This window comes from Erpetoichthys calabaricus, chromosome 10 (assembly GCF_900747795.2).
Source record: "Erpetoichthys calabaricus chromosome 10, fErpCal1.3, whole genome shotgun sequence".
Lineage (NCBI taxonomy): Eukaryota > Metazoa > Chordata > Cladistia > Polypteriformes > Polypteridae > Erpetoichthys > Erpetoichthys calabaricus.
The window spans coordinates 58,583,944-58,609,209 of NC_041403.2; the positions used below are offsets into that span (position 1 = coordinate 58,583,944).

General features: G+C 36.4%; 2 protein-coding genes across 2 annotated transcripts in view; both read right to left on the bottom strand.

The window, feature by feature from the left end:
* LOC127529461 (craniofacial development protein 2-like) overlaps positions 1-25,266 on the bottom strand; it is a 782,501-nt gene that overhangs the window by 640,164 nt on the left and 117,071 nt on the right. The gene's annotated exons all lie outside the window — the stretch shown is intronic.
* Positions 1-25,266, bottom strand: part of eif2b3 (eukaryotic translation initiation factor 2B, subunit 3 gamma) — a 136,734-nt gene that overhangs the window by 4,159 nt on the left and 107,309 nt on the right. Inside the window, 2 exon segments of the mRNA XM_051933157.1 lie at positions 1,359-1,462; positions 23,553-23,701. Coding sequence (XP_051789117.1) covers positions 1,359-1,462; positions 23,553-23,701 — 253 coding nt within the window.

Genomic DNA, 25,266 nt, shown 5'->3' on the forward strand with positions numbered 1-25,266 from the left:
GTCGCGCTTTTGAATGGGCGCATAAGTCGGGGTCTGGTTTTATGATCAATTTTTCGGGTTTCAAGACCAGACTTATATATGAGAATATATGGTAAAACACAAAATAACTGACTGTAAAAGTACTCAGCCCCATCCAGTCTGTATTAAGTACACACACTTTCAGCAGCCATGACAACAAACATCAGTTGACAATCCTTGACTAAAGTGAAATGAAGAACACAGAATCCAGACAGCTGGGCAAAATACAGTAGTGTTTTATAGTTTATCGTACTTCTATGTACTATTTCAGTTATATCATTATCTGTGCATAATTAAGGTTCAATAAAAGGTGTCAGTTTATTTGCTGAGTGTGTTCTGAAGTAAATACATTTAAATACCTGAAATAGGGAATAAGCATCAAGCTACCCAAATGTTTCTGAACAATATGAGCCAATTTTATTTTGTACTTTTAGCCTGAAACGTGACAGATTTGATTTTGGTCCTTAAGTATTAAGGGTTAAGCAGGTTTGAGAATGTTGTAAAAGCACACAATAAAGAAAATGCATACATTATACACACACATGTGTAAACAGGTTCATATTCAAGATTCTTTTCTATAACTGCATCAGATAGTGTCTGATCGTGTACAACATTTTTATATAATTCTCTTGCTTTATAGTCATTCTGATGTGTGTGTGTGTATTTATTTATTTACATATTTATGTATTTATTTAGGGCGGCACGGTGGCCCAGTGGGTAGCGCTGCTGCCTCGCAGTTGGGACACCTGGGGACTTGAGTTCACTTCCCGGGTCCTCCCTGCGTGGAGTCTGCATGTTCTCCCCGTGTCTGCTTGGTTTTCCTTCGGGCACTCTGGTTTCCTCCCACAGTCCAAAGACATGCAGGTTAGGTGGATTGGCGATTCTAAATTGGCCCTAGTGTGTGCTTGGTGTTTGGGTGTGTTTGTGTGTGTCCTGCGGTGGGTTGGCACCCTGCTCGGGATTGGTTCCTGCCTTGTGCCCTGTGTTGGCTGGGATTGGCTCCAGCAGACCCCCGTGACCCTGTGTTCAGATTCAGCGGGTTGAATAATGGATGGATGGATGTATTTATTTATTTAAAGAGTTTCTGTAAAACGCCTAGTTTCCCCGGTGGACAAATTTCGTTCGTTCGTTCATTCTATCTAAAGCTACAAAAACACTGTAAGCAATATTTATTTAAATAAATACAATTTTTCAAAATTGCATTTCTCTTAATTTTTTAGTTCTAATTTTAAAATCTGATTAACAAATACAATCTTTTATAGATCCAGCTAAACTCATTTTAAAATGAGTAACATGTTTCTTCAAAAAATATGTCCTGATTTGATTAAAAGCATTCTCACCTTCAGCTTCAATCCTTTGTCCACTACCCACCAAACAGTATTTGATATCAGATCCTCTGCCTATTACAGCACTGCTGCAGATGACACTGCCTTGAATGTTACACCTATAGAAAAGGAAACATACATTGTTTATTTAATATGTTATTATACTTATGACTAAATTTAAATATATAGCTCAACCAGTATGGGAATTTATGTTGTAATTTCCAAAAATTAACAAAACTAAACAGGAAATTCCACTCACAAACTACTACTGCTAGTGCACACACTGATTTGATTGCAACAATGTAAGAAGGAATTTCTGTAAACATGTAAAATGAGTGACTGTTTTAAATTGCCTAGTTGAAAGATACACATCTTAATATAATGTGTGCTTATGCTAAGGGAATTTTCATAGGAAGTTGTCCTTAAAATGCCACACACAAGTAAGCTGCAGAAAAAAGAATAAGGATTCTGAAAAAAAAAAAAGAATTATGCAAAACAACTAAGTACATATAGGAAAGTTATAGCAGAAAATAACAGGAATAAATCAGACAGAGAATAGGAGGTAAGGCAGGGAGTGTATAGGGTGGTCCAGATCTAATTATGCAACTTTTAATGCAATGCAATAATTGCATAATTAGATCTGGATCATCCTGTATGTATGTTAAAAATATACAGAACAAGTGAGGGTAGCAGCTCAAGACCAAAAGCCAAAAATACTATATACAGCATACTATGAAGGGAAGGTACTTGGAAAAGTGTTTAGTGCTGCTGTCTCACAGATTCAACATATTGAGCTTGAAATCCACTTCCAGTTATTGTTTGGGGAGAGTTTCATTGATCTCCTTGTGACGGGGTTGAATTTACTTCCCACATCAAATTGCTCCATTATGATTATAAGTGTAGGTATGTCCATGAGTGGGACTGCTACTCTAGTATGAGTTTCTACTTTGCTCCTTATGACAGCTGTATAGTCAAACCACCACCTGTAACCCCTTTCCCCAGACAAGCTTGCAATGGATAAAGTGGGTGTAAAAATACTGTTATAAAAATAACAGCAAAGAACATTTTCAGATCAACAAAAACATCTGCATTTGCTTCTATGTTAAATTTCCCATGATAATATTAACTGCTTGAATTCTGAAAGGAATATATAATATTTTCAAGCTTCTCAATGACCTCATTATTGCTTATAAAATACAATGCTGAAAAATAGGAGACAGGGTTTCAAAAAGTACTCAAATACAACAATAAAATTTTACACAATACAATGCAATGTAGAAATACATTAATTTAATTTGAACTGTACTGAGTCACCTCTTTCTTCAACATGTCAAATGACAAGAAAATGCACCCTATAAATCTTTAGGCTTTAATAGAGTATACCCCAAAATGTGCCCAATCTCACTATGCCTGTCTTTTATTATTGTGCCTTAGATACAATACATGGTGGATGGAGAGGATGGTCCGATTAGAATTATAAGGGGGGTACTACACGCGTGATGGATAATTGTCTGCTGGCAATGTATGCTGATATTGCAGAAGAACAGTAGTATTGTCTGCTCAATGGGGTAAAAGCTTGATGGCTTTCAAATGAAAGGTTTTAAAGTAGTACTAATGATATCTGTGTTTCACTATATGTAGACTAATGAAAAGCTTAAAATGTTAACGTATACATCATTTGAAGACTTACTATTTCAATAACTGGAAACTGTAGAATATTTTAATGTTATTTGCTAACTGTTTTTAATGTACAACATTACTTTTCTCAGAAAGAAATAAGCTGACCTCAAAATTGCCCTATTTATACATAAATTCACTTCTTCCTTTCAATTTTAATGCTGAATTTGCCTATTCCATTGAAAATATAAACATTATGAATAATAAGATGGTGGCAATTAAAGATGATGTTGTCCTTCAGTATTAATTTATTTTGTTTTGTGTGTTTGGCCGAATTTTAATTACTAAAATGTTTGTGTTACGCAACAGTATCTGGCACAACGATCTCTGTCTCCTAGCCTAGATTATTAACAGAATTTTCTGCAGAGCACTCTCCCTCACAAAGCCTGGCTCTGAACTCAATTAGGTGTACAGCATAGTATCAATAAATATATCATTTACAAATAAAAAAAAATTTGCTTTGAGCACACAGTTGTTGCCACTGCTTACTTTGAACCCAGGGGTTCTGGGATTGAATATATTATATCTGCTCTGGATATGCTCTTTTGTTCTAACTGCAATACATGTTTGGGTCTTCCTGATGTTCCTTAAGCTGTGCCACTTTAACAGCTAGAAGCTTCTGGATTACCTGACTAGATGGGCTCAGACTTATGTGTGTCTGACAAACTCCCAAGTTAATAGACTGAGGAATAAAAACACACATTTTAATAATTTAATGAATTGTTGCACTTCATGTACTAAGTTGTTTATATTGCATTACCATTGTGAAATGTACAGTATATAGTCTAAGTTATCACATTATACTTACTCTACTCATTAAAATGTGAGACAACATTCTGTTGTTCATGTAATAAAAGTGAAAAAAACAAACAAACCATAAAGTACTGTGCAACCCAACATTTGAAATTTCATAACCTTTTTACTCCCTTGAAAAATGTTTATTGTAGAGATGAAGCCATATGTTTTGGTCTGTTTATTCAGGATTTTATAAAGTATAATTTAAGATGACTTTCAAAAACATCTACATCTGCAACAGCAGACTGATAATGCAATGACAAGTTCTAAATAAAGCACATTTAAAACAATGTGTACAGTAATGTGAAACCCTAGCAAACATGTGTATAACAGTTCTCATAATATAAGGGGACATTATTTTTGTTCTACACCTTCTGTGTGTCTGCAGCAACTACTAAGGGTTTACTTCACCTTTCACCCACACCCTGAAATGGATAGACCAAACCCATATTAGTAACAGTCTGCAGACTCTCCTGGGCAATTTCTGGCAATTGGCAATTTCAACTGAGAGATACTATTCTTCAAACATGTCCTGGATTTATCTGTTGAAGTTCTTCCAGCAGACTGCATCTGGTAGGCCTTCTGCAGACTGTGTCAAAGTGGTGCATTTTCAGTATTTGCCCACACCACTTTAACTGTTCTAATTCAATGAGCCTTTGCAGGAAGTCTGGTGTTGGTTTTCAATCCCAAATCTCATGCTCATGTGTGCCCTGCCCAGACTGCTGCAAAATGCTTAGACATTTTGCAGTCAGAGAAGCATGTTTGAAAATATAGGTATCTATAAGTAAATTTCATCCTTAATTTATTTTAACCATGTTATTATTTAACCTCAAACGATACTAAGGATAATAAGGATTAATAATGCTTGTAAACTAGGAGCATTTGTCTAAATTTGGAAATCTGTGTACAAAACAGATAATGTATGCAAAAATAAAATTATCACTTAACATTATTGAAGTAATAATCAAGACATTCAAAAATACTAAAGCAGTAGGTAATATTGGGTAAAACATTTTGAAAAGACTGTAATTTACCCAGTATTTCAGGATGCCAATTACTTTGTAGGATTCCTTTGAAAGTTGCCACATCTATGTAGTTGTTCAGACTATAATTGTACCATTACTTTTCTACTCCAGCCAGTTGTGCTGGTTAAATCTTAGAATCACTTCAAATAACTCCAAAGTTAATTTAGTATCTGATGAATACTTACAATTCCACTGTAGCCAGTTTCAAGCCCAGTTCAGAAACAAGGAGGAATTCTCACCAGTGCCTTAGGGAGTTATTGACTTATGCATTGTCATAGAATATCACAGCTAATAATATTATTATTTACTTGGTTGATGCCTTTATGCACGGTAATTTATAACACTTGTGAAACACAACTGGTTGCAGGTGAACTGACTTGCTCATGGTCACACAACCTGAGGATTTGAAGTTCAACGCCTGTAATAATATTGGATCCAATAGATGCAAGAGAGTCATATGGCAGACTTGAATGTTATAAGAGAGCAGTCCTCCCACCAAAACAGAAGAAGGATAGTAAATGTCTCTTACCAAAACTTCCAATTACTATAAGAATAAAAAAATGGTAAAGATGATGAAATGAAGATGATTAAGGACTGTGATTTTGTGTATGTATAGAAAATTAGCAGCATCAATAAAGAAGAAAAAAATAGATACATTTGAGCAAAAAGTACAATATGTATTTGTTACTAGAGTAAACAGACAGATAGCTAAGGCTGCACAATCCTGGACAATAATTTTTCTACTGTGGAGTACTGAAGAAGGAAAGAGAAAGAGGATGACCTGGACGTCTGGTACGTGAGAACAATATTGATCACATAAGTGCCTGGAAATTCACAAACAAGTTTATCACAAAGATAGAAACATTAAAATTAGGCTAGCAAAGCTTGACTCCATTTCTGAAACAAAAAACTTTACTTGTGACATATGGGCCAAATGAAAACAAACAATAAGAAATTTAAATTCTACAGTTTGTTGCAGAAATCAACTGATGAAGTTTTCATTGAAGATTTCATGATTCTGGAATTATTTCAAGGGAATGGGTAAAGAACCTAAGAAATACACGAATTTAATTGGCACGAAAGAACAAGGCACTTTTAAAAATAATGGTGAAAGGCTTATGCATCATTAATGACTACAATGCAGCTCAATTCTGATTTTTTCAGTCATACAACACAGATCATATATTTTTAGAGAAGTAAGAATGGTCAAAAAAACACAAGGAATCTGAATTTAGATTGGATGTAGACAACTTTCTTAAGGGAGAATTAATAAAAATTCAGGACAATCCTTGTCAAACAAAACACACAATTTCTGATATTAATAGTTCGCCTGAAGTATTTTTCTCAGCTCATTTTCAGACAGATGTCGACATAAATAGTTAAATTTCTCCCTGGACATTCTGAGACTGTCAAACCATTGTTCTGCATCAAAATCCTTCACATCTCTTTTCAATCAGTCCTGGCACCTCTTCTGCATCCACAGGTTCCTAAGTACAGATACAGCAGGGATAAATACACTCAAATCAACACCTACAATTTTTTATTTCTCTTCTTTGCCATCATGAGCTGACCAATTCTTAGACTTCTTCCACTGAAAATAATAATTAGTGCTGCATCAGCATGCGGTTGGTATTCATGGTGGTCTATTAGGTCACATCTTTCTGACAAATTAATTTTTTTACTAATTTTGTGCAAATGGGGCATATTCCGGATAGTTACACTGTACACAGATTTGGATTTTGATTTAAGTTGAACAAAAAAAAAAACATATAGAAATGAAGTGTGTGCAGTGTGAAAGTTGTGTATGTTATTTTGAATATGAAATTTTCACATAACATATCCATAAATTCATACAAGTTGAGCCCTTAAAGAAGAAAGATCAATTATTGATTACAGTAATCCCTCCTCCATCGCGGGGGTTGCGTTCCAGAGCCACCCGCGAAATAAGAAAATCCGCGAAGTAGAAACCATATGTTTATATGGTTATTTTTTATATTGTCATGCTTGGGTCACAGATTTGCGCAGAAACACAGGAGGTTGTAGAGAGACAGGAACGTTATTCAAACACTGCAAACAAACATTTGTCTCTTTTTCAAAAGTTTAAACTGTGCTCCATGACAAGACAGAGATCACAGTTCCATCTCACAATTAAAAGAATGCAAACATATCTTCCTCTTCAAAGGAGTGCGTGTCAGGAGCACAGAATGTCACATGGATAGAGAAAACAATCTCTAGCAAACAAATCAATAGGGCTGTTTGGCTTTTAAGTATGCGAAGCACCGCGGCACAAAGCTGTTGAAGGCGGCAGCTCACACCCCCTCCGTCAGGAGCAGGGAGAGAGAGAGAGAGAGACAGAGTTTGTTTTTCAGTCAAAAATCAATACGTGCCCTTCGAGCTTTTAAGTATGCGAAGCACCGTGCAGCATGTCATTTCAGGAAGCAGCTGCACAAAAGATAGCAACGTGAAGATAATCTTTCAGCATTTTTAGACGAGCGTCCGTATCATCTAGGTGTGCGAACAGCCCCCCTGCTCAATCCCCCTACGTCAGGATCAGAGAAAGTCAGTGCAAGAGAGACAGAGAAAAGTAAGTTGGGTAGCTTCTCAGCCATCTGCCAATAGCGTCCCTTGTATGAAATCAACTGGGCAAACCAACTGAGGAAGCATGTACCAGAAATTAAAAGACCCATTGTCCGCAGAAATCTGCGAACCAGCAAAAAATCCGCGATATATATTTAAATATGCTTACATATAAAATCCGCGATGGAGTGAAGCCGCGAAAGGCGAAGCGCGATATAGCGAGGGATCACTGTATATTATTATTAACAGAGGTCAACAAAAAGGTGTGAGTCAAAACAGAACCTAGAATGGGCAGCAATCATCAACTACTTACTTCTTTTTTAAAATTTATATAAAAAGAGAGCACAGTAAAAAGTATATCATAGCAATGTCAAAAACCAGAATACAAGCACACAAATTAATAGACACCATAACTCAAAGAGGTTTTAAAGAAGAAGCGAGTGACAAGATAATCCAAATTAATCTGAAAGACACCAAACAAATCTGATACAGAAAGATCTGGAATAAATGTTTAATGTAGCTTGAAGTACTCTAATGATGTTTGTAGAATTCGCAGAAGACAGAAACTACATTAACTAAAAGGAACACTGCCTGGTGAAATGACAACATGAAGTAGTAAATTTATGAGGAGAAAATCTTGCTGAAATATGAACACTATAAAAATAGACCCTTAAAGCTAAGAAAAAGCTAATAATTTGGAGGAATAATTTGGAAAGTTAATGGTAGAGTTGTATAAGGAAAATCAAGCGTTGTTTTGCAAGATCTAAAAAACCTTAAAGGCAGAGAAATAATGTCCAATCAAGTTTATTAAAGAGAAAAATTAAATATTTTCACAAATCAACAACAGACTTTGAAAAGATGTAAAAATACCTCCAACTGAGCAATTTATATAAAGCACTGAATAATTAACAGCAAGAAATTAAGTATGCACAAGTAATTAAGTAATAATTAGTAAAATAAGGACTCACTGTAGCTACCAGTAAACAAATATATGAACAAAAATAAAATTAGGGAATGATCAAAATACATCTGCAGTGCTTAAATACATGGAGCCAGTGGGTGAAACTTCCTTTTAGAAATCACACAACTGGCATGGTGACAGAACAGTATACAATTATGCCCAGAACAAAAAAGAGGACTATACAATTATGCCCAGAACAAAAAAGAGGACTATGGAGAATGCCATAATCACAGATCAATATCCATTGTTAGCATTCCAGAAAAAAGAATACCTGAGAATTTTTTAATACTATCTCATAAAGAAGCTACTGCAAAAGCTTGAAAAAGCACAATGAGACTTGGCCTGTCAAGGATGAACCACTGATGGCTTGATATTCATCCACTGACAAAAAAAGTGAGCAGGTGTTCCAACTGTAAGTATACAAGTAAGCCTTGTATTTTCTTTCTGCATCTAGAGAAACTATGTGACAAAGTGCCTTAGAATGAATTATAGCATTTACTTAAAAAACTGTTAGGTAAATATACTTCTTACCAAAACAATTAAGAGCTTTAATCACCTGTAAGAACCAAGTAACAACTCGGTTTATACTTTACAGGTAAGACAGGGAGGTATATGCTTACCTTTGTGAATTTCCCCTTGGGATTAATAAAGTATCTATCTATCTATCTATCTATCTATCTATCTATCTATCTATCTATCTATCTATCTATCTATCTATCTATCTATCTATCTATCTATCTATCCATCCATCCATCCATCCATCCATCCATCCATCCATCCATCCATCCATCCATCCATCCATCCATCCATCCATCCATCCATCCATCCATCCATCCACTTCTTCATTAGTGTAACAGAAAACATGAGTAAAGATGGAAAATGCAGCACATGAAAGTTTAAAATCAATAACTCAAGGCAGTAATGTCTGAATATCTCTGTACTGGCCTATGCAAATCACATCACTCTGATAGGCAAAAGTGTTTTCAGTTGTAAGCTACAAAAACTGCTTCATTTTTTTCTTTATGGCAAAACAAACTAAATTCTGCTATTTAAATTACTTCCAAATGCTAGAGCAAAAATAAATTAATGTGCCAGTTGAGAAAATTATCAATTTCCTTGTTTGCATATATTGACAAAAAAGTAGGATTTTAATGGGTTACTGAAAATGATTTATACTATGCAATATTATTTACAGTAAGACACATACATGGGGTACTACAAATCACATTTATGTACTTGCAAGATGTAAAAATTAATCTCTGACAACATTTGGAGGGAATACCAAAAAAACAGTATATTAAACCAGTGTCAGAGAAAAGTTAGGTGCAAAACAAATAAGACTCTCAAGTATTATTATTTTTTTTTACTTTAAACTTCAGAAGTGGAGTCAAGATTTGCTAGCCTAATTTTAGCATCCAGCACTGCACACATGTCACAAAACTTTTACGTCTCCATTGTATTATTCTGGGTAATATCCTGTAAATTAAAAGAAATATAAAATTCTGCAAATAAGTTACGAGTTAAGAGACAAGAATTTTTATAACTGAAATTGACTTGTTAAAATTATATAAAACATTTGTATTTCCTGGACAAAGTAAAACATGGATTTTCACATATAATATTTTGTTCTAGGTTTGCTATGGTTCCATAAACTTTTAGTTAAATTCAATGTTATAATTTAATGTGATCAAGCTACCTTTCAAATTTATGTTTAAGCAGTACTGAGCAATGAAACTTCAAAAAAAAATTCCTTGTAAAATTGACTGCTTTTTGCACAATAATCATGTACCTCACACTAAATATTAGTAACTAAATAAATATGCTAAAGATAATACATGACCAGCTTAATGTGCTGCAAGTAAGCACCATTTATAATAGCATTACCAGGTGGCTCTTGCTTTTACAGTACCACTACTACTTCCAGATTTAACAGGAATAGAGCAAACAGTAGATTACTATTATATTCATATTTGATCAGATAAAATACACTATAACATACACAACTGATTTCACATATCACTTAAACATTAGCAGTGTTGACTGATTTATCTCTGATGTATTTTGTTTTTAAATAATCCTTACAATTCTACCCATGGCATAAAAATAAAAAAGGAGTTTTGAGACCATAACGTTTATTTCTTTCAGAACTTGGTAACTGCAAAAATAATATACCTTTTATTACAGCTACAGAACATTATTAATTTTATAAATAAGAACAAGAAAGCTAGAAATGTGGAAATGTATTTGATAGATGGTCATAAAGTTTAATGTTACACTAAATGGATATAACTTGAATGTACAAAAACTCAACACAGAGACATTTTACACTTTATAGAGCAGAAAAAATACATACATTTGTAAGATAAATGCATTTAGTCAACTTTTAAAAACATATTTAAAAAGTTATATGGTTTACAATACCCAGATTTGAAATTAATGGAAGCAAGTCCTGTGATACACATGCAGTGCAGCTTAGAGATAATGGATGTAAGAAAATTTAAAATTCTCAAAAAAAAAATGAGAGTAAAGATCGCAATTGTGAAAAAAGAGATTGAATAGTGTTTGAAGATGTCTGGGGAAGAAGAGAAACAAGGCAGTGAGACAAAAGGACAGGTGCTGTACAGGCTTTTAAATGTTCGGAGCGCTGCACGAAATGCAGATCATGCGCCATGGCAGCAGCAGCAAGCCAGCAGCTGATCAAGCAAAGAGGAGGTAAAAAAAAAACAAAAAAAAAAAACAACTGTTTCTTGTTTAACATTGTATCACCATTTAAGAGGGGTTTCGGAGGAGCAGCCACGTCTCCTTGGGGTGAGTTCAGCCCCCCTCTTCACAACGGCACATAGTGCTGGCGGTGGGGGAAGGGGTTGGAGCGCGAACCCTCCTAATAATCAACTAAAAACAGAATTTTATAATTCATATACTATATATCAGAAAATGATGTTATACTGTACTTGGGAGAGCGTATAAAGATTTATTTTTCCTTTGAAAAAACCCACCCAGAACAAACAGTATATATTTGAGATATATATATATATATATATACAGTGGTGTGAAAAACTATTTGCCCCCTTCCTGATTTCTTATTCTTTTGCATGTTTGTCACACAAAATGTTTCTGATCATCAAACACATTTAACCATTAGTCAAATATAACACAAGTAAACACAAAATGCAGTTTTTAAATGATGGTGTTTATTATTTAGGGAGAAAAAAAATCCAAACCTACATGGCCCTGTGTGAAAAAGTAATTGCCCCCTTGTTAAAAAATAACCTAACTGTGGTGTATCACACCTGAGTTCAATTTCCGTAGCCACCCCCAGGCCTGATTACTGCCACACCTGTTTCAATCAAGAAATCACTTAAATAGGAGCTGCCTGACACAGAGAAGTAGACCAAAAGCACCTCAAAAGCTAGACATCATGCCAAGATCCAAAGAAATTCAGGAACAAATGAGAACAGAAGTAATTGAGATCTATCAGTCTGGTAAAGGTTATAAAGCCATTTCTAAAGCTTTGGGACTCCAGCAAACCACAGTGAGAGCCATTATCCACAAATGGCAAAAACATGGAACAGTGGTGAACCTTCCTAGGAGTGGCCGGCCGACCAAAATTACCCCAAGAGCGCAGAGACGACTCATCTGAGAGGTCACAAAAGACCCCAGGACAACGTCTAAAGAACTGCAGGCCTCACTTGCCTCAATTAAGGTCAGTGTTCACGACTCCACCATAAGAAAGAGACTGGGCAAAAACGGCCTGCATGGCAGATTTCCAAGACGCAAACCACTGTTAAGCAAAAAGAACATTAGGGCTCGTCTCAATTTTGCTAAGAAACATCTCAATGATTGCCAAGACTTGTGGACTGATGAGTCAAAAGTTGAACTTTTTGGAAGGCAAATGTCCCGTTACATCTGGCGTAAAAGGAACACAGCATTTCAGAAAAAGAACATCATACCAACAGTAAAATATGGTGGTGGTAGTGTGATGGTCTGGGGTTGTTTTGCTGCTTCAGGACCTGGAAGGCTTGCTGTGATAGATGGAACCATGAATTCTACTGTCTACCAAAAAATCCTGAAGGAGAATGTCCGGCCATCTGTTCGTCAACTCAAGCTGAAGCGATCTTGGGTGCTGCAACAGGACAATGACCCAAAACACACCAGCAAATCCACCTCTGAATGGCTGAAGAAAAACAAAATGAAGACTTTGGAGTGGCCTAGTCAAAGTCCTGACCTGAATCTAATTGAGATGCAATGGCATGACCTTAAAAAGGCGGTTCATGCTAGAAAACCCTCAAATAAAGCTGAATTACAACAATTTTGCAAAGATGAGTGGGCCAAAATTCCTCCAGAGCGCTGTAAAAGACTCATTGCAAGTTATCGCAAACGCTTGATTGCAGTTATTGCTGCTAAGGGTGGCCCAATCAGTTATTAGGTTCAGGGGGCAATTACTTTTTCACACAGGGCCATGTAGGTTTGGATTTTTTTTTCTCCCTAAATAATAAAAACCACCATTTACAAACTGCATTTTGTGTTTACTTGTGTTATATTTGACTAATGGTTAAATGTGTTTGATGATCAGAAACATTTTGTGTGACAAACATGCAAAAGAATAAGAAATCAGGAAGGGGGCAAATAGTTTTTCACACCACTGTATATATATATATATATATATATATATATATATATACTCAGCCTGCATCATAATTTACTCTACTTTCAACAAAAAAGATAACAGTGGTACGTCTTTCATTTTCTACGAACATCTGAGTACTGGGATGTTTTCCGAACAAAGGTTTTTAATGAAGCAGTATTTAGTTGTATGAAATTAAATCAAATGTAAAAAACTGGCTGTGCAAAAATTTGGGTACCCTTGTAATTTTGCTGATTTGAATGCATTTAACTGCTCAATACTGATTACAGTGGAACCTCGGGTCACAAACGTTTCGGACCACGTACAAATCGGGTTACGACCAAAAAGTTTGCCAAACTTTTGCATTTGTTCACGACCACACACTCAGGTGACGAACAAGCCAGTTTCCCTTCTTGTTCGTACGCGCCGATGATTTACGCACGTGTTCAGTCTCTCCCTGTGCAGTGAGAGAGCGAGAGAGCGACAGAGATGGCTGGCCGCATCAGGCTGAGAAGGCAGTTAAAGAATGCACCGGGCTTGTTTTTAAAGAGACTGCTTCGAGCATTGTTTTAACCTCACTGTATTTAATGAAGTCTTTTTTCAATTGGATTTTAACCTCCACTTCACTTCTGGTTTTATGGGATCATTTATTTATTGAAGGATTCTGAAAACACTGCACTTTATTTAATTTGGACTTTGTTTTTGATTGTTGTTTTGTTTATTTTAATAAAAGCACTTGGCACTTTCTGCACCATCCGATTGCTCCATTGTAGTGCCTCACTGTTGTGCTCATCGGTAACATTACCGACGGTGACAGGTTTAAGGGCTCCCGGAAGCGAGATGGGAGCATGCAGCGAACCCGCATCGTCACAGACTTTACCTCAAAACTGTAATCTCCTCTCCACCCAGTTCCTCCTCACTTCCTTCATGCCAGAACTCATGCAAGGTTAGTTTTCTTGGTTGTTTATGGTTAGTTTTGTATAAATTCCGGATTTTTCAAATGTTCATTTTTTTCCCTGTGCTTAGAACTCATTAAAAAAAAAGTGTTTACAGAGAGTGGTTCGTAAAGCTATAGCATGAACTCTTGCAATGTTAGTTTTCTCTGTTCAAGGTTTTCTCAGTGTTATTCAATGTTTTTACATTTAGTTTACTATTACACTGTGCATTCTATGGTATAAGTAACTATTTTTGTGCATAAAAATCTTTCAAAAAAATATATTTACATACAGCTCGTACGGTCCAGAATGGATTAATTGTATTTACATACAATCCTATGGGGGATATTACTTCGGGTCATGACCAAATCGCGTTGCGACCAGAGTTTTGGAATGAATTACGGTCGTGACCTAAGGTTCCACTGTACTTGCAACACCGAATTGGTTGGATTAGCTCGTTAAGCCTTGAACTTCATAGACAGGTGTGTCCAATCATGAGAAAAGGTATTTAAGGTGGTCAACTTCAAGTTGTGCTTCCCTTTGACTCTCCTCTGAAGAGTGACAAGAAACTCTCAAAAGATCTGAAAACAAAGATTGTTCAGTATCATGGTTTAGGGGAAGGATACAAAAAGCTATCTCAGAGGTTTAAACTGTCAGGTTCAACTGTAAGGAATGTAATCAGGAAATGGAAGGCCACAGGCACAGTTGCTGTTAAACCAGGTCTGGCAGGCCAAGAAAAATACAGGAGCAGCATATGCGCAGGATTGTGAGAATGGTTACAGACAACACACAGATCACCTCCAAAAACCTGCAAGAACATCTTGCTGCAGATGGTGTATCTGTACATCGTTCTACAATTCAGCGCAATTTGCACAAAGAACATCTGTATGGCAGGGTGATGAAAAAGAAGCCCTTTCTGCACTCACACCACAAACAGAGTTGCTTGTTGTATGCAAATGCTCATTTAGACAAGCCAGAGTCATTTTGGAACAAAGTGCTTTGGACTAATGCAACAAAAATTGAATTATTTGGTCATAACAAAAAGCACTTTGCATGGCGGAAGAAGAACACCGCATTCCAAGAAAAACACCTGCTACCAACTGTCAAATTTGGTGGAGGTTCCATCATGCTGTGGGGCTGTGTGGCTAGTTCAGGGACTGGGGCCCTTGTTAAAGTCATGGGTCGGATGAATTCAACCCAATATCAACAAATTCTTCAGGATAATGTTCAAGCATCAGTCACAAAGTTGAAGTTACGCAGGGGTTGGATATTCCAACAAGACAATGACCCAAAACACAGTTTGAAATCTACAAAGGCATTCATGCAGAGGGAGAAGTACAATGTTTTGGAATGGCCGTCTCAGTCCCCTGACTTGAATATCATTGAAAATCTATGGGATGATTTGAAGCAGCTGTCCATGCTCGGCAGCCATGAAATTTAACTTTTCTGGAGAGATTTTGTATGGAAGAATTGTCAAAAATACCTCCATCCACAATTCAGACACTCATCAAAGTGCTATAGGAGTGCTAATCGCTATAGGAGGAGTCTAGAGGCTGTTATATTTGCAAAAGGAGGCTCAACTAAGTGTTGATGTAGTATCTCTGTTGGGGTGCCCAAATTTATGCACCTGTCTAATTTTGTTATGATGCATATTGCATATTTTCTGTTAATCCAATAAACTTAATGTCACTGCTGAAATACTACTGTTTCCATAAGGCATGTCATATATTAAAAGGAAGTTGCTACTTAAGAAAGTTAAGCCAATGATAAACAAAAATCAGAAGAATTAAGAGTGGTTCCCAAACTTTTTCATATGACTGTATATACATATATGAGAATCAAAAATTGAAAAATCAGATAATTGTTATATTCACATTAGAAGGACACAAATTTTACAAATTTATAGGCCACTAAGACCAACATACAATATTTTTTACCTAATACTTCTAAGATATAATTAACATGGGATTTGTATGTCCCCAAGGTACTACTTTAATACAATACTACTTCTAATACTACTATATAGGAAGCTAATATTTGGCAATAGGCTTACTTACTCTCATAATAAATTTAAATATTTTCTTAGTGTCAATACTTAATCTTCATTTTTAGGTTGAAAAATTTGAACGTTTGTGTTTGTTTGCAGCTCACACTACAAAGATCTGAAATAAATCCACTTAATCTTCTTTAGTGCTATTATATTCTCATGACTTAACAGAGATAAAGACTGCACTAAATGGCCTCACAAGTACAATATACAGTTTTAACTGATTAAGACCCCAGACAATGAATTTACAATAGACCATCTGTGACCACCGGGGGGCGTACAGCTCCCCAAACCCCGGACACAACAGACACAGAGCCCAAGTTCGGCAACACACACATTTATTCACTGTGGGGAAACTCTTTTCCCTCACTCCCCACAACAGCACAGTAGAAAGCACCCAGTAGCACAGTCTGCAGCACATACTGCTATCTTTCTCTTCTTCCTTTTCTCTCTTTTTCTCTTCCTCTTTGCCTCCACTCCTCCTCCAGCAACCTTTGTCTACCTCCTCCCAACTGTGGCTCCCAAAGTAGTGGCGGCTGGCTCCCTTTATGGAGCACCTGGAAGTGCTCCAGGTGCTCGATGACCTTCTTCTGGCAGCACTTCCAGGTATGGCAGAAGTGCTGCCACATAGGGCTCAGCTGTTCCTGCAACAACCCCTGGTGTTGCCCACGAAACCCAGCAGGGCTGCTCAAAAATCCAACTCCCCAGGAGCCCTGTGGGAGTCCAAGGCACTGATTCAACCCAGGGGGGCTGCCCTCTAGCGTTCTGGGGGGAGGTAATGTCCTGAATATGCTCTCTCCCCCCGGTCCTTCCACTATATAGGCGTCCTAGCCAGGCAAGGCCCCAGCCGGATGCCACACATTCTAATCAGATTTTTGTCACTTACAGCACGAATTCAGTTTGCTTAGAAGCAGTGACAAGTCCATCTGGACTACCATGTCTTTTACACCCCAAATGAGACATTAAGCTATTTTATTATATTAAACATTATTTGCCAGAAACAATAGAATAGATGTAAATTTACTGCACTTAGTGCCATCTAAAAATTCAAAGAAAACTAAATGGCGACATTGTTATCTAAATCATTTACATAAATAAAAAAACGGCAGCAGTACCAAGTACTTTGCTTTATGGGAACAACATTTTGGCACCATCTAATTCATAAAAAAATACTGTAACTATAATCCAATGTTTTTTCTACATATTAATCAATTCTGTGTCCATCTACAACACTAGCCTGTAATTTTTCTATCTTGGAATTTCACCATTAACATTTCTTGGGGTACATCATAAAAAAATAAATATCAAATGGGTAATTATGTATGTACTACAGTTAATATTTCCTATATATAATACTGTGCAAATGTTTTAGGTACCTTAGATATCTCAGAAAAATATTTGTCACAGATGATTATTTTATGCCCTCTGGATTTATGTGTCAATAGAAAAGAACGCATTCTAGAGTTTCAAACATTCCCTCTGCCGAAAGTGAAGAAATACATTATAGAGAGATATTCATATGTCCTTACAGAAACGTATACAGTAATAAATACCTTTCCAGTTAAAAAAATTTCATACAATCCAGTGCTTGATTAATCAAATATAACAAATTGGTTCTAATGAACAATGACATAATATGTAGACTGAAACACAGTTATTAACTGAAATGGAAACAACAGAGTATAGGGCATAACACTTGACATGGGGCAATCATACTAGAAAGGTGAGGCAGCTGTACATGTGGCAGTTTAACCTGAGTGAATATGTAGACTGAAACACAGTTATTAAATGAAACAGAAACAACAGAGTATAGGGCATAAAACTGGACATAGGAAAAGCGCTCTAAAAAGGTAAGGCTGTTGTACAAGTGGCAGTTTCACCTGCAAATCTTACATAATGGTAAATGTGAGCATAGCAATAGGACACAAGGGGGTCATCCTGCATCCTCAATGTCTTGCCCAAGCAAAACTTTGAGGCAGCCAGCTATTTCCAGATGTGCTGTTCAAGCTCTTCTGCAGAAACACAACAAACCAGCAGAGTTGAAGTTCAGGGGTTTCACTTATAAAACTTGAGTATGCACAAAAAGAGACTTCAAATGTGCGTATTAAACATTCCAAGTAAAAGTCAGCGATTTATAAAAGAGAACTGAAGGGCGAACTTGCATATATTTACAACAACTGTAGCTCATCTTGCACACAACATTTTGGAGAAAGTGGGAAATTATACTATAATCAGGAAATCTGTGAGCTCACTCCTACCCATTTTTTTTGGCCCCCACTTAGAAAAGTGTGGCATTTCTGTGTGTCATGCCCAAAGTGCCAACTCATCCAAACTCCACATAAGATATGCACTCCCTTTGTGCTCCAGCCAATTACTGATGTCCAATTTAAACAAGTGGGGTGAGACATACACATTTATGGCATGCGGCCATAAATATATTCTGGTTGTGGTGGATTATGCTACCCATATAGGCCAATAGTCTTTTCACAGGCTGGTATCCTTAGAGAAGTCCTTATGAACCAGGATATACAAGTATATCCTTTAACACTAGAATTACCAGAGCCTACGAAAAAACTCGTAGATCTGGCCCACCTTAAATCCATTCGCACCCCTCCGTCAGTGTCTTTTGTCCTGTAAATGTACTGATAAAGACAAGCAGCAAGCAGCCTACTATTCCATCCCCCCCACAGCTGTAGAACGTGCACAAAGTTCTCCCAGCTCATGCCTTGATTGATTATTTGGGAGTGAAGTGCTGGATTTTTAGAGTGGAAATAATAAATCGTTATTTGGAACACATGCATTTCATGTGTGGTCCGTTTCTACAATAATCTGTGAAAACACATCGTTAAAACAGAAATGTTTTTCATATTTTAGTAGTAAATGACAAAATGTTGGAATAAACTATATAATGTGTGAAGCCTCAAGTCCAAAGATCAAATAAACACTTTCGGAAAAGGTTCAAGGATAAAATAATAGCTTCCAAGGTTAGTGGTAAGATTTGCTGACTTGTAATCAACAGTCCCCGGTTCAATCCCGACTGTCTCCTATATTTGCTGTTTTCAGTAGTGAGCTGCTCTTATTGTTAATATTATACAGTACACACATACATTTGGTTTGTGTCCATAACAGATGGTGTACATTTATAGTACTTGTGAAAGTTATTGTTTTATTTTCACTTTTATTCTCTCAGTCACGATCACGATACATACTACCGCCCCCCCACCCAGGGATCTGATGCTGATAGTTTTTATTTGAAACTGGGAATAACTGTTGATGTGAATGGTGTTTTGAGGCAATGGAACTGGACCTTCTCTGATCTGGAGGGATAAAAGTTGACACACAAACGCTGGTGAATCTGCCTTCTTCGTATCTCACTGTCACTTGATTTTCTTTTATTCAGTTGTATTAAGTGTTCCTGCTCACGCTGAATTAGTATGCACCTTATGGTCTATGATGTCAAAGATGCACTGACAAAAAAAAAAAAAAAAACAAGAGACATAGGTATATATGATATTTGGAATTATTCATTTTATGACCTATATAGTACATTTTTAAAAACATTGTGGCACGGATGCAACATTATTCATATTCATTTGCATAACATCTTGCGCTTGTAATCAGTGACCACGTGTTTTTTTTTTTCCCCCTGATCTTGCTAGTCTCCATGTTGCTGTATGCTGTTTCTTTTGTACTCCAGGACATGCAGAGAAAAGAATAGTACAGAACGGTAAGTGCAGCACTATATGCAATCATCAAATTCAAATGTTAACAGTTCACACACATGCAAGGACCGTCCTTCCTACATTTATGACATTTAGGGGGTAGGTGGAGCTAAAAGTAAAACATATACTCAAAATGGACATTACTGAAGAAAGTACAAGCTTGCAGTCAGGTCTAATAATGTTAGTTCCTAAGATGGAGAGAAGCTGGAGTTCCTGCAATGACTTTTTCTGAATGAACTGAGTTTCTCGTTGTAATGCCTACAATTATGCTTAAAGTTGAGAACTTGCTCAAGAAGCAGGGCAGGGTAGGGCAGCTTCCCTAACCACTCTGGACACAACCAGGGGTTTTATCACATTACCCCGATGGAATCCATTAATTAACAGAAAACAGCATTTAGGACCCCTATTGGACACTGGCAGTATTGTGTCATTCCCTGTGGGCGACACGTAACCCCTACAGCCTTCCAACGTTAGGTGGATAGACTGCTACAGCTCCACAATGCCTATAGCTCCACTTACCTAGATGAAGTGATCGTCTTTTTCGTAACCTGAGAGGAACACATACATCATGTTTTCACTGCACTCTGCAGTTTTCACAAAGCCAGCCACTGGATTATTAACTCTAAGAAATGTTACTTAGGTCTCATGAAGACAAATATTTGAGCTTTCTGATGGGACAGGTCACCGTGAGAATGCGGCATATAAAAGCTGCAGATATATAAAACTGGCCATCCTCACAGTGATGGGGTATTACTAAAGATTTTTTCCCTGTTTCTCTGATAGGGCCATGCTTTTGACATAACTAACTCAAAAACATGCCCTTTGTGTGTTGGTGGGGACTGAAGCGGAGGATACACTTTACGACTTGAAAGAGGCTCTTAGTTTGGCACCAGTACTTATCTCCAAAAATTTCTCCATCGACTATTCGTATTCCAGCCTGGGAGTCATTTTGAACCAAATCGTGAACTATGCCACACATCCCATTATGTAACTGGGCTAGAAACTGTTGGACCAGGACAGATGATACACAACAGTGGTAAAGGAGACCCTGGCAATCAATTGGGAAATCATAAGATTAAAGTACTATGTTCCTGGGCCAGGGATTCACCTTAGTGAATCCAACACTTCTTTCCAACACTGATGCCTACACCAGGATGCATGACCTCATGGCTGGGTCTGAGCTCTGCAAACTGACAGGTGTATTTTTGGTGGATTTTCAGATAATTTAGGGCTACATAATGGCTAAATGAGAACTTAGGCAAATATCTAAAATCTTAACTGTTAAATAATAAGAAGTAAAAATATTGAGAGAGAAAGCACAACATTTGAAGCAGATGTGTAAGTCTGTAACACAATTATAGTTCTGATACCACTTGCTGCTTAGAAATTGGCAAACAACATTGTGTTGAAAAACAGTTCATATATAATGCTCAATGGTTAATTGGTTCTGAATTTTTTCAATATAGCTAGACTGGGTCATGTCCAAACTCATTTCCCATAATTCCTAATTCCTAAACATTCCTATGGCCACTGATTGCCTGGCATTGCATTATTTTCTTTTGTGTTAGTCTTACAAAATGACCTCTTTCTACCGAGTTTTGCCTGTTGCCTCAAAATGTAATAATTTAATTAATTTTTGGTTATGAACAATCTCTAGGGATAAGCCAACTTTGCAAAGTTAACCTATCTTTTTCATGCACATTTAGCACTGAAATGTGATGTGAATAACATACTAAGATCTGGTACGCTGGGAGCATCTCTTATGTATCTATGTAAAATCCTGCAACTTGGAAAACATTTACTTGTGGCATGGTGGTTTGGAAGTACAGTATATAAAAGGTACAGACTCAGATTAAGTGCAAGAGCGACAGAGACAAAGAGAGAAAGCAACTCCCAAACCATCCAATTTAAACTACTGCAGATTACCAGTCATCACAATTCTGCTAGACAACTGACACTCTTTTTAGCTTATTTTCCACTTAGTAAGACAATAATATTTAAGTTCCATCTGTGGGTATGGCACAAACTTTACCATTTAACTGGTTAACAATAAACAAATAGAGTGTTATGAATGAGAATCCACGAATTCAAGCATCTTGCTAAATGGTGAGAAAGTACCTTATCTGAAAAAGTTTAATATATTTAAATTTAATTACATGTCAATATTGAAAGAACTAATGATATTAAACAGCAACCCTTTTTAACTACAGTATTAAATAAAAAAAATCATAAATACAAAGTAGCACTTTTTATATTTGGGCATATTTGTAACAAACTAAATAGATGAAAGAATGAACAGAAATAATAATGTATTAATGTTTGTACTAACATTAAAAATGACTAATGCAAATAAACTGTCCAAAGCCATACCTTGCTAAGTACAGCATTAAGCATAAAAATTACATATGGAAAAAGGCACTTTTTGTATCTCTGATATATCTGTAACATACAAAAAGATGAATGAATGAAATAACAATGTATATACCTGAACATTAAATGTAATTTTAAACATCTTACAGTGAACCTACATAAAAGAATTAAGTGGCTACATTTTGATCTAACACGGCTAACATAAATATAACACAACATTAATTTAAAAATAATAATGTAAATTTTCCCATAGGCAATGGGAAAGATTTAAACAAAAATTCAATATCAAAAGTGTACAAATTCCTACATGAAATAATAATTATAACAATGGATAGTAAAAGTGAATAAGTGCATAATGTATGATATTCATTGATTTAATCAGTGTTGTGTCATAAGTGACAGCACAAACAACAGCAGATGCATTCTACTAGTATTTGTACTTGCTTAGTTGGCAAAAACAGGAACAATCTATTCAGGTACCCTACAGGGGGGCAGAAGTGGGGGAGGTGGAAAGGAGATTACAAGGTTTGAGGAATTAAAGAGAAAGACCACCTAAGAAGTTTCAATGAAACACTATTAATTACTGACAGTGTTCTCCTTCTAAGTTCACCCCCCCCCCCAAACTCCACTTAGTAAACAAGTACTCCAAACTGCAAACAAAGAGACAAAAAATGTAACTTGCCCCCCAGCCCCCAACATGCCAAGAATGTGTTAATCCCAATGCAATTCACTGATGAAACTTGTCTTTTGTTACCATGGTCATAAATCAATAAATAAAAGTAAAAAAAAAAAAACTTTTTCCAGTATATCACAGTTAATAACAAAAACAATAATGTATAATTTTTATAAATAAAGCTGAAGGGCTTTAAAACAATTATACTTTTTCAGATGTATGTATAACCCCCTTTAGTGCTTTATTGTTAAATCACTGGATGTAAGTTTTTAAGAAAGCCAAACATTTGAATTCAACAACCATAAAACACTTTGGAGCAAAAGTATTTAACTTGTAAGGGCAAGTGTCAAAGGGTTGTCCATCATCTTTTTCCTCCAACCAGGCCCAATGTCACTTAATTTGAACATCTCATTCTACTACATGTGTGACTCTCGAGTCTTAATCAACCCTGATTCCATACTGAGTTCAGACTCTGAATTGTGATGACAAAACTAGCATCTCACAGAAAGCAGCTTCCTAATGAATGGCCAACAATCTACCCCTCTCACATACTATTGGTGATTGCAAGGATATTACTATATGATTGGTTAAGATGTATAAATATAAAGCCTGCATTCTTTTGTTTTACACAGATGTGGCTTCCATAAAAGGCAATAAACATTTTATGAATCTAAAACTTGCCATACTGCAGGAATATGTTGCATTTCTGGAACACTTTAAGTCCTGTACTGAAATGTGCAAATTTCAAAAAAAGAAAAATAAATAAATCAGCAAGGAATGCAACATTAGCAGTGCAAACTTACCCTTCTTCTATAACAACATTGTTCATTATGATGGAGCTTGAAATTTTAACCTTCTCCTTAACTGAAGTTGAATATCCTACTGTAGATCGCTTGATAGAAGATTTTTCCGATATTTGACAGTTAGCAGCAATAATGCTATCAGATCCAACCTGTAACAATATGTATAATTTCTAATTTTAGAAACTTTATTTCAGTTGATTTTCATTTTAAACAGCACATGGTGGTGACAAAACATGAATAATAAACAAAATAACAAACAGAAATCAGTTAAAATTGCAATTTCTTTGCATTCCAATTTGACCAAAATAGATATGTTTGCAGTATTCTTTTATTCCTAAAGCACCAAAATAAAATCACAATATGTTACAAAAGCTATAAAATGAAAAAACACAATGCTGATATCACAGACAACACAAAACTATATTTACAATGATTCTCATTAAAGCTGTAGGTCCATTCCCTATCAAGGAAACTGTTTACAGTTAAGCCACACATTAAAAAGTCTTTCATATACTGAAAGGTGTTTCTGCATCAGGTGCTGGAATATATAGTTAAGAAAAAATCACATTGCTTTAGAATACATATGCATACCAATGAAATTTAGCGCAAATATTATTTAGCTAGGGTGCTACATTGTATGCCATGACAATTCTGTTGAGATGCCTGAATCAGATGCAAATTCATGGATGTTGGTGTTCACTTATGAACATGCAATTGACAATGACAGAACATGTTCCTCAGAAGCAACTAAAACTTTCTTATTCCAAGACCACAACTGTCTTTGTCCTTGTTTAAATTGTGTTGTGTGCTTTTCCTACACATGATTACTTGTAGAATGGACCACATACCAAGATCACAGCTTCACCTGGTGTTGCTTTCTTTCTTTACAATTGTAAAAAATCAGTAAAGGGGGAAAAAAAAAAACATTACATATACACTACTTAAAAGAAAAGGTTGGAATTTAGGGCCACTGTTGCCCCGTGAAACCCCACAGACACTTGTAAAAGCACCAAGAATTTTTAATATTTTTCTTCAATAAAGTGCACAAAGCACCACAATCGCCACTATTCTCTAATAACAATAATTAATAATAATTCAGCAATAACAATCCTCCACTCCCACCAGCTTCGTCACCCAACCTCTCAACTCTGGATCAGCTTGCTGGGTCTCCAACAGTCCTTTATATATTCCATGACCTGGAAATGTTTCTCCTCTTCTTCCAGGTCAAACGCAACATCATCCTCCACAAGAATCCCAGAAGTACTGTGGGCTTCCGTCCTTATGACTCCGAAGTACTTCCGGGTTGTAAGAAAAGCAGGAGTCCCCAGGTCCTTTACTAGCTCCCCCTGGTGGCACCCAACAGGGCTGAGAAAATGGACTCCACGTCCCATGATGCCCTGTGGGAATCCAGGGTACATTTACCGTCCAGGGGAGCTGCCACCTAGCGTCCTGGGGGAGGCAATGTTCTGGAAAGGCTGCCCTTCTCCATTCTTCCCATCCTGGAATGTCCCAGCCAGATTGAGCTGCTGGCTGTCTCTCACAGTGTCTAGTCTCTTAACAAAACTATATAAAGTTAAAATACACTATAGTAAAATGCCATTACCCCACCACTCATTACAGACCTGGACTACTAAAACCATACCATATGTGAATTATTTGGAGGTAAACTTTCATTTTATCCTAAAAAGATGGAAACAAAAATGTCAACTGATAA